This window comes from Hypanus sabinus, chromosome 7 (assembly GCF_030144855.1).
Source record: "Hypanus sabinus isolate sHypSab1 chromosome 7, sHypSab1.hap1, whole genome shotgun sequence".
Taxonomy (NCBI): Eukaryota; Metazoa; Chordata; class Chondrichthyes; order Myliobatiformes; family Dasyatidae; genus Hypanus; species Hypanus sabinus.
The window spans coordinates 19,356,207-19,367,669 of record NC_082712.1 but is presented as its reverse complement, the minus strand read 5'-3'; the positions used below and the strand labels follow the sequence as shown (position 1 = coordinate 19,367,669).

The 11,463-nt window shown below is 40.4% G+C and overlaps 1 protein-coding gene across 1 annotated transcript in view; it reads right to left on the bottom strand.

The window, feature by feature from the left end:
• Positions 1-7,306: 7,306 nt before the first annotated feature.
• Positions 7,307-11,463, bottom strand: part of galntl6 (polypeptide N-acetylgalactosaminyltransferase like 6) — a 784,854-nt gene continuing 780,697 nt past the window's right edge. Inside the window, exon 12 of the mRNA XM_059974280.1 lies at positions 7,307-7,568. Coding sequence (XP_059830263.1) covers positions 7,401-7,568 — 168 coding nt within the window. The 3' untranslated portion in view covers positions 7,307-7,400. The remainder of the gene's footprint in view (positions 7,569-11,463) is intronic.

Below are 11,463 nucleotides of genomic sequence, written 5' to 3'. Positions count from 1 at the left end.
GCCTGAATCATTGACTCTATATTCCTTTCCATAGATGCTGCCTAACTGGCTGATTCCCTCCAGCATTTTGTGTGTGCATTGGGCTACAAGAATGGTGTGGCTTCAGCTAGAGGCGGTACTGCTGGGACATTGCTGGAACTTTGTATTTTTTAGTTTTAGTTTTTTTTTGTTAAAAATATGTATAATTTATGTTTAAATTATGTTTTTTTTTCCTGGTGAATGCTGCTTCTCTAATGTTATGTGCCTGTGGTTTTGCTGGGAGTTTACATTGCACCAGTGTCTACAATTACTTACACACATGATACTAGTACTCAACTAGACTGGACAGATTGAATTAAATGATAGGACTGTTTTCCCTTGAGCAAAGATGGAATATAGAATAGATAGTTGCTCTTTTTTCTCATTGTAGGGAAGTCCAAAAAAGTGCAAAGGTTAAAGTGAGAGGGGAATGAATCAAAAGGAACCTGAGATACAGATATCTCACACGAAGGTGATAGGTATAAGGACCGAGCAGCCAGGGGAAGTAGCAGAAGTGGGTACACTTCAAAAAGTTCAAAGAAAATTTATTATCCAAGTACGTTTGCCACGATATACTACTTTGAGATTTATTTTCTTGGAGGCATTCACAGCGGAGCAGAGAAGTACAATAGAATCAATGAAAAACTACACACAAAGACTGACAAACAACCAATTTGCAAAAGAAGGCAAACTGCAAATAAAAAATTAAGTAAAAAATAATACTGAGAACATTAATTGTAGAGTCCTTCAAAGTGAGTCCATATGTTGTGGAATCAGTTCAGAGTTGAGGTGAGTGAAATTATCCACGCTGGTTCAGTGGGAATAATTGTTCTTGAACCTGGTGATGTGGGACCTAAAACTTCTGTGCCTTCTTCCCAATGGCAGCAGCAAGAGGAGAGCATGGCCTGGATGGTGGGTGTCCTCTTTATGATGGGTGCTGCTTTCTTCTGGCAGCGCTCCTTGTAGATGTGCTCACTTACAATGTTTAAAATAAATTTGAACAGGTATCAGGTAGATAGGTAGAAAAGATTTCAAAGGAGATGAGCTAAATACAAAGGGGACTAGATCAGATAGGTATATGGACCTGAACGGCCTTTTTCTGTTCTCTATAATTCTATGACCCTAATGAAATTTGTATTAGTAGTTGTAATAAGAACAGTACTTTTTTTTAGGGAGAACTCTTTTTAGTCTCAGTTACTCATTTGGAGGAGAGTTTAATGAATATGGAGCTCCTCATTGCCCTTTTTCCTCACTGGTGACTCTTAAGGCTACTGCTGACAGCAAAGAGAAAATGAAAAAGTCTACATAGTGGTTACAGCTTAATTTCATTTTCACTACCAAGGTAAAATCGTCAGATACTAGACCTGGTTTCCAACAGAAAGCATATCTGCATTTGTTATGATCTGCAAGCCACAAAAGGGAGCAAATATTATTTTAGTTTGGAAATATTGTAGGGATGCCTGGGGTGTGTCATTGGTAAAGAAATATTATGGAACGGGGAATTTGCTCAAGCTAATTGTTACTGGCACTGACTTCACACATAAGCCTCCTACTCTGCTTTATCTAAATATCTGTCTACCTTCTACCCTTTATCCTTTAGATGTTAATCTGTACCTTAAATTCATGCAGTTTGCCTCAGCTGCAACATGTGCTAGTCCAGTATTTTAACCACAGTCTGATTAGCCTGAATTTCTTGTTGGATTTTCAGACAACTTTCCTATTCATGTGTAGACACAAGAAGCACTGTATATGCTGGAAATGTGGAGCAACATGCACAAAATGCTGGAGGACCTGAGTGCTGATGAAGGATCTCAGTCCAAAATGTTAATTGTTCATTTAATTCCATAGATGCTGCCTGACTCACTGAGTTCCTCCAGGATCTTGTGTGCTTTGTCCTGTTCACACACTGCCCACTTTGAACCCCTCAACCCTTTCAATTTATACTTCTGCAAAAGTGAAAACATATTTTCTATATCTATGCTATGAGACACTTCATAATTTTTAAGATTTTTACAAAGTCACCCTTGACAGAGCAATGCATCCTGGTGTCTGGTGTCTAGGTGGGCCTTCAGTAAGGTCCTTTGGCCTTAGATCCTGTTTAGTACAGGAAATTAAACAGTGAAACAATCTCACGTGGTTGCTCAAGCATTGTTATGCAAATTATTTATTAATAGTATGAACATTATGTACTATAATTATGAAAAACAGAGAACAAAGGCCTATTGTGACTTCCGTGTGTTTAAAATTTATTATTTTCTTATGAAAACCTCAGATGTAATATGGTTTTTCCTGTTTGTAATACTTCCAGCATTACGTAAAGACAAGGAAGTAAGAGTTCTGATGTGGGAAGTGCTTTCATTCTAAAGAGGTATTACAATGCGAAGCAGCAACAGCCAATAAGAATTCAAACCAATGAATTTATTTGGCTTCATTATCTCTAAATCTCAGAATAGGCTCGCTGCCAAAGGCACACCTAATAAAGATGCTCCTTCACTGTTCAGTGACCGAGTTCAGCAGTGATGTTCAATGCTGTCTGTGTGAAGTTTTCATATTCTCCCTGTGAACATTTCTGTCTCTCCCTGCCCAGATGCTCTAGTTTTCTCCCACATTACAAAGGCATCGAGGTTGCTAGGCCCACTGTAGATTGACCTTAATGTGTGATAAATTCTTAGAGTGTTTTGAAGAATGTGGTGAGAATGTATACTGGACTAGCACTGGCCTGATAATTCATAGGTCCGTGTTCAATTTATCACCATGGCGGCTATGGAGTTGTAATTTGTTAATGAATCTGCATCTAGAATCAAACTGAAATTTGCTTCAGTAATAAGACCATAAGATATCTGAGCAGAATTAGGCCATCTGGCCCATCAAGTCTGTTCTGACATTTCATCACAGCTGATCCAATTTCCCTCTCAACCCTAATCTCCTAATCTCCTGCCCCTGTATCCCTTCATGCCTTGACTAATCTAGAATCTATCAACCTCTGCTTTAAGTATACCGAATGACTTGGCCTCCAAAGCCACCAGTGGCAACAAACTTCACAGTCACCACTTTCTGGTTAAAACAATTACTCCTCACCTCCATTTCAAAAGGATGTCCCCCTATTCTGAGGCTACGTCCTCTGATTTTAAACTCCCCCACGACTGGAAACATCCTCTCCACATCCACTATATCGAGGCCTTTCACCATTCCACAGGTTTCATTGAGGTCACCCTTCATTCTTCTGAATTCCAGTGTGCAGAGGCCCAGAGCCATTAAACATTGCTCATCTGACAAGCCTTTCAATCCCAGAATCATTTTCATAAATCTCCTTTGAAACTTCTCCAATGTCAGCACGTCCTTTTTTAGATAAATGGCCCAAAACTGCTCACAATACTCCACGAGAGTCCTTTCCAGTGCTTTATAAAGCCTTGCTTGAAAAAAACTATCATGAAAACTCAACTGGTTCACCAATGCCCCAGAAGGGAGGAAGAGAGAAAGACTGAGTGAGCCAGGGCTTTTCTCTTTCGAGCGATGGAGGATGAAAGGCTTTTTGATGGAGGTGCAAAAGATTATAAGAGTATAGTAAAGATTATAGTATTGGCAACTAGTACCTTTTAACACAGGGCAGCAATCTGTTTAAGATAGTGGGGAAAGTTTAGGGGAGGTGTCAAGAGTTTTTTTACACAAAGAGTGGCAGCTGGTGGGAAAAGCTGATACAATCAGGACGTAGAAGCATAGAAAACCTACAGCATGAAACAGACCCTTTGGCCCACGATGCCATGCCAAACATGTAAGAGATAGGTACAGGGCTGTATGAAATATGGAGGATTTTCGGCTATGTAGGAGGGAAGGGTTTGATTGATCATGGAATTATTATATTGGTGAGCACAACATCACAGGCTGAAGGGCCTGTATTGTGCTCAACTGTATTAAAATAGGAATAATGTGGAATAAATCTAGGTCTAGTGTAAATGACACTTAATGGTCAATGTGGACTCTTCAGGCTGAAGGGCCTGTTCCTTGCTGTATGATTCTTTGAATCTGCAATTCTATAACATTCCTTCCTCCGAATTATTTTAAATGAGCCTATTGTTACATTTTGAATGCTACTGACAGGTATGATGTCAATTTTTTTTTGATGTTCTATTGCGTAGAATCACAGAAACTTCATGACCTTTGCTTAGCTCCCTTGCAATGATGAAACTAAAGAAAACCATACATATGGATGTAAATTGCACATATAACTGTTTCTCATTCTCTGAATATTCTCCCTTCCCACATCTTACTTTCCTTAAAGGTCTTTGCTTGTGGATCAGTTACATTTCCTCGGATGCTGAAGATCACATGATACCTTGACTAAGCAGATTTTCTTTGTGAGTAAGCCCCTCGCAGTAGGGATCAAAGCCAAGCTTAATCCACAGCATTCAAATTTGCGAAAGAGAGGTCATTGAATCACAATGAGTAATAGTTAACCTGGCTAATTCTATTACAGTCCATTTCTATTTCAAAGTCCATTTTAATTGAATTACCTTCCTCAAAATGACCATCATGTGATAGACCTTAAGCGGTTTGTAATTGTTTCACACAGTTGTTCTCAATCATGTGATCTTTGTTTTCACAATGGTATTGTTTTTAGTAATTTGTTGAGAATTCAGCCCACTTTGGTGCTTAAATTTGAGCAGGGTGAGTTATAATCCCTCCAGAGTGCGTATTCTTTAAGGTTCAGAACAATGAAGTGGATATGACAAGAGAGATGTCAGGATGTTTACACTGGTGGGAGAATTACAAACAAGGGCATATAGCTAAAATATATTGAGCCAGTTATTTAATGACTGAGCCAGTCCTTTAAAACTGAGATATGTAGATAGAGTATCTCTGGAATTACCTGGTTTAAGGAGTTGTGGAGATTACAAGCAATTTGCTGGAGGAATTTAGCAAGTCACACAGTATCTGTGGGAGGAAACAGCTCCTGCTTGACCGACTGATTCTCAGCAGATTGTCTGTTGCTCCAGTTTTCAGCATCTGCAGCCTAAATCATCTCTAGTTCTCTGATTTTTATTTAAAAATTATTACGTTTGGTTCCCTTGTCCAAATCATTGATTTATATTTTGAATAGCTGAGGCTCAAGTACTAATCCCTTTAGTGGTCCAGTCATCATCACCTTACACTGAGAACAATGTATTTATTCTTCTTCTTTGATCTCTCTAGTCTGTCAACCAGTTTTCAGTTTCTGCCAGTATACTGCTCCCAAAAGAGCTGTGCTTTAATTTTGCATGGTAATCTCTTTATGTAAGATTTTATCAAAGGCCTCTTGAAAATTCAAATACAGCACACCCTGGTGCTACTCCCTCATTCATCCTACCAGGTACCTCCTCAATTTAAAAAAATAAGTTGAAAGGCAAATGTAATGGAAAAAATGTTCTTATTCAGAGCAGTCATGATCTGGAGTGGTGGAAAGAGAATGAATCAAAAGAGAGCGCAAAATGCTGGAGGAGCTGAGCAAGTTCGGCAGCATCAAAGGAGGGGAATAAACAGTCGACATTTTGGGCTAAAGCCCTTCATCACAACCCAACCTGATATGTCTACTGTTTATTCTTGAACATAGATGCCGCCTGACTTGCTGAGCTCCTCCAGCATATTGTGTATGTTGCTCAAGAATTCCAGCATTTCCAGAGCCTCTTGTGTTTATAGATCAGAAATGGATTACATAGGTGTTTGAAAGGGCAACAGAGAATGGGACTAATGGGTAAGAAGTGGCTTAGATATGATGGGCTAGAATAGCTTCCTTCTGAATCACAACAGTTCTAAGATTTAAAAAATGAATTAGTGTATGCTGTATAAAGCTTTTGAAGAAAAATCCACATCTCCTCCAGACAGTGGAATCATAAGATCATAAAAAATGAATTAGGCCATTTTGCCCATCGAGTCTGCTCTGCTATTCGATCATGGCTGATTTATTTTCCCTCTCAACCATATTCTCCTGCCTTCTCCCCATAACCTTTGACACGCTTAGTACTTAGGAACCTCTCAACCTCCGCTTCTAATTTGCCCGTCTGGGTCATGATGTGTGCCTGCATTGCTGGTAAGGTGATGGTGCCAATGCATACACACTGTTAAGTCACAGCACTAGCCTAAACAGACCTAGGGGTGGAGTGAAGAATATAGAAGTGGCCTCACCTACCCTCAACCTCAGCCTGCTTCCTCCACCTCTCACGCAATGGGCTTCTAATCCATTGTCTCAGAATATGAAGCTCATTCAACATTTCCTTTCTGTTTTACATCTTGAAGTGGCTGAGCATGTATAAAGTTTATTGGCTGGACCATGTGAGTGCAGGATTGAAACCAAATGATTTATGAAAATTTATTGAGAAATAATGTGCAGCGATCGCTGGGAATTGCTATGCCAGGTGTGTGTGTGTATATATATATGTGTGTGTGTGTGTGTGTGTGTGTGTGTGTGTGTGTGTGTGTGTGTGTGTGTGTGTGTGTGTGTGTGTGTGTGTGTGTGTGTGTGTGTGTGTACATATATCACAATATTCCATTTTAATAAAATCTCAGTTAGAACAAAATAGTGCAAAATGTTGTTTCTCAGAAACTTAGTAAATATTTCTCTGAAAGGCAAACATTTTTTTTTGTGCTATGTGGCAAATGATGTGCATTAGACAATTCCTAGAATTCCCATCGCCCAAAGTTTGCCAATAAATGACTCACAAAATTTGTTCTTGAATTTAATACATACAAAAAAACGAAAAGACAGTTGTTCACAAAGCCCAAATAGGGTTTAAAAAAAAACTCTGTATAATTGTTGGATACTGGCCAGCTCGTCATTAGGGTCTAGTGAACAGGTTCGACCTGGTATCAGCCATGCACTCCGTTTGCTGATCAGCCGAGCTGTGTCCTGCCCTAAAACAAAAAGTGCAATCAGCATCCACTTAAAGATACATCGGAGCAGGATTGACCTGAGAATCTTCAAAATTTCCAGCTCTTTTCCGTTAAGTCAGGTAAAATCTGTCCGCTCTTGACCAGCAAGGCATTCCTGAGCCCTCGCGAGCCTTTCCACATTCTCTTGACAGCTGGTGAGGTTCTTTTTTTTCCCTTTCCATCCAAAGTGCGTCAGTTGCATTCTTGGTTTTGGCTACGGCTACCACCGATCCTGAGAAATGAGCCCGCCAACCCATCCTGCGCTCACTCACACATACACAGACACACGCACACGCACACATACACACACACACACACACACACACACACACACACACACACACACCTAGCCCTCCCCGCACCCCTACCCCTGTACCTACGAAACTCGACACCTGAACAAATCGATCTGGATGCTGTCAGTTCCAGCCAAAGGACTGACTCGCCAAATGTGCACAACCTCTGCTTCGGCAAAGATATCCCTAGGAGCTGGAGTTACTGTTGAAGTTGTCCAGAACAGTTAAATTGACGTGTTGAAAAATCCACTGCTGAGTGTGCACTGTGGGGTTACATCGGCTCATAAAAATCTTCTTGTCGGCTAGGCTGCAATCCATGCAGCTATTGGTCACTGGGTGATAAAGCGTTTTATCCTAAGGAATATTAAAAGACAGAGAAAGGTGATCTGTCAAGGGCATTGTAATACAGAGTTACAGTAATAAGCATCTTCACACCATTACAATCCCTTGTCAGGACGGCATGGTAGTGTAGTGATCAGTGTAACGTTTCACAGCGCCAGCAACCTGGGTACAATTCTCACCACTTTCTATAAGGAGTTTGCACCTCTCCCTGTGACTATGTGGGTTTCCTTTGGGTGCTCTGGTTTCCTCCCACATTCAAAGACGTATGGGTTAGAACATTGCTTCCCCACATGGATATAATGGGTTGACACAGGCTTATTGGGCCTGAGGGGCCTGTTACTGTGCTGTATCTCCATGTAAAACTAAAAAATATATACATGTTATGAATAAATACTTGGATGGAGTAAAATATTAGGAAGAAGTTTCTGGTTAAAAGGTGTTCCCAAATAATCAGAAGGTGTATTTACAGATCTTATGGACAAAATCGACTTGGGTATGAAAATACACAAAGATCACTCAATATAATAATCATAGCTCCATAGTATTGTAATAAGTGACATCGAAAGCACATAGGTAATAAAAAAAGAACAGTTACCTCAAGTGTAGAGAAACAGGAAATTGGATCAGCCATTCATAGGAGTGAAAGCTTGTTGAATTTAGTAACATAATGGGAGCTTATGTAGAGGTGGCTACAACACATCTCTCCCTTACCCCTGGCCTTTTCACCTTTCCACACTTGTCCTTACATCTGCTCCTTCACCACCACCCAGGGATCTAAATAGTTCTTCCAGGAGAGGCAAGGGTTTACATGCTTCTCCTCCAACTTTTTCTATTGCATTTGGTTCTCCTGATGTTGCCTCCTCTACACTGGCAAGACCAAGTATAGATTTGGTGACTGCAGAATGTCTTTACACTCAGTTCACAATGCCATTCTGAGCTCCCAGTTACTGACTGTTTCAAAGCCCCTCCCTGTACCCACATTGACCTGTCCACCCTTGGCCAGGTAGAAGCTCAATGCAAACTGGAGAAGTGCTCCTTATATTCAACAACCCAGTGACGTTAATATTGAGTTTACCAATTTTAGGTACAAAAAACCTGCCCCCCCCCACACACCTGATCCTTTTGTCCTCCTATTTTTGTCCCCATAACTACCCACCCTCCCACCTCCACCCCATGGCTTCTCCTTCACCCGTCGTTGTCCGTTTCTCTTCCCCCATACACCAGATTCACACGCAGGCTCCCATTGACCCACCCCACCTACAACATTGTTCCAACTGTCATTCACCTCCTCCCTTTTTAATGGCCTACATTTTCACCTCCTTTTCTAAAAATAATCCAGCACTGGTTGAGTCAGTAGCAAGAAGGCAAAGACAATGTTAGCACCTATTTTGAGAGGACTAGAATATACAAGCAAGAAAGTAATGCTGAGGCTTTATAAGGTGTTGGTCAGTAAGTGGGTGAATTTTAGACCAGAAGGCCTAGCCTCAGAATAGGATATGCTTTAGAAAAAGATAAGTAACAATTTCTTTAGCCTGAGGTTGGTGAATCTGTGGAAATCATTGTCATCTTGCTCCTCCACTCTCAGTGCCAATCAGTGTTTTAACCAAAAATGTCAACCATTTCATCAGGAGGGTAGTGACGACATTCACTCCTGATGAAGGGTTTCGGCCCGAAACGTTGTCACTACCTCCTCCCGGAGATGCTGCCTGGCCTGCTGAGTTCTGCCAGCATTTTGTATTTTAATGGTAATAGAGGATTGTTTTTCTGACTGACAGCCTGTGACCAGTATTGTGCTTCAGGAATTCAAACTGCATCCGTGTTGATTGTTATACTGCATATTAATGACTTGTTTGAAATAAAACACCAACACAATTCTCTTGCAAAACCACTTGTATCAGCTGTGCTTTTGTAACAGCAAACCTACTTGGGAAAGGTTGGCAGATTCTGCTGATGCACCTGACCAAACAAATGAGATGTCTCCAAGAGGGAATTTCAGAACTTGATGCCGCTGCAGCCAAGGACAAGGGCACCAGAGGAGGTAGGACTTCTGGATGAACAAGCAAACAGCCAGAGATTTCACAGGACTATAAAATTATGGGAGATTAGGGAAGGGGGTTGGACAGATCCTATAGGATTAGGCCAATAGACCATTCAGCTCTCTTCTGCTTATTGCATTTTCAAACAAATTCATGGCTAATGTTTTATCTTGATCCTACTTTCCTGCACTATCCCTATGTACTGCAATTATTTTAATATCCAAAAATCTCTGTGTCCTGACAGGACTGATTGCTGAATGTCCAGCGCCACCTTAGCTACAGTATGACTCTAGGTGAAGAAACTTCTCCTCTTGCTTCTGAATGGCTGATTTCAAAGTTCAAAGCAAATTTATTATCAAAGTGCACATTTGTCATTGTGTGCTGAGATTTGTTTTCTTCCAGGCATTCACAGTAGAACAGAGAAATACAGTGGATCAGTGAAAAACTACGTGGAAATATTTCTTACTTCAGAACTGTAACCTCTAGTCCTAGGCATCTCAGCTAGAAATATCATCTTTGTATCTACCCTGTCAACACTAAGAAGAATTTTAATATTTCATTGAGATCTTGTTCCGTTCTCTTAAAATCAAGAAATGATAGAGTATTTACTCTATCCTCACTGGACAAGTCTGTCATTCTGGGAGTTAATAAGGGGTGGCATGGTAGTGTAGAGATTAGCTCAACACTTTACAATGCAGGTGATCCGGGTTCAATTCCTGCAATTGCCTGTAAGGAATTTCTGCATTCTCCGCTTGACCATGTGGGTTTCCTCCGGGTGCTTTGGTTTGCTCCCACAATCCAAAGACATGCTGGTTGACAGGTTAATTGGTCATTGTAAGTTGTCCCATAATTAGGGTCAGATCAAATCAGGAAATTGCTGAGCAGCATGACTCGAAGGGCTGGAAGGGTTTATTATGTGCTGTATGGCAATAAATAAATAAAAGCTGAAATTGCACCCCCTCTGTCACAAGTATATCCTTCGCTTGGCATGGAAGCATTGTGGCTTTTGCTCCAGCTGTTGTCTCACCAGGGTTCTACATAACTGCAGTAAATCACTCATACTCAGATCCTCTGCAATAAAGGCCAATGTACCCTTTATCCTTATAATTGCTTGTGATTCATACTTATATTTGTATACATTTTAACAAAACAATCATTTGTTGAAAATAGTAATTTAAGCCATCTATTACTGTGGGGGGGGGGTGGGAAGGGAGATGAATGTTATAACGATGTATTGAACATGACCGCTGTAATCTGGCTCTTTCCACATAAATGTGGTGCCATTTTCAGTCTAGCTTCATTTGTTTCCTTTCATGGGCAGACCGAAGCCAAGGTCTGCAAAAAGGAGATTACAGCATTGTAGATTTGGATTGTGTTCAGTTAATAGGGATTATTTTGTATGTGTACGTCAGTTTTCGGAGGCCACAAATCCACTGGCCAAATTCATCCTTCAATCATCTTGCAAGTTCTTATGAAATTGTCAGTACTGAGCCAGAAAGGAAGAACGGAAATTCCGTTTAATAACACTCTTCTGAGCCAGAAAAAAAACACAAAGTTGGGATATAGAAGAAGGGATTTTACTCAGCATGTAAAGAAAGATGTTTTTATATCATTTCACAGATACTGAACAGCCAATTAGATGGACTTAATAAATTACAAATTTGCTACATTTGTAGCCTTAGTCCTTTATAAGTGCCTAGATACCCCAATGATAACACAAGCTACTTCAGTCACTCTGGTTGAAAGATAAACACTGCAAAGGATGCAGGAAAAGTGAAAATGCCTCCTAAATAATGTCATAGGATCTTCCAAATCCATCCAAGAGATTATATGTGCAATTGATCCACCATTTCATGTGAAAGACAGCATAA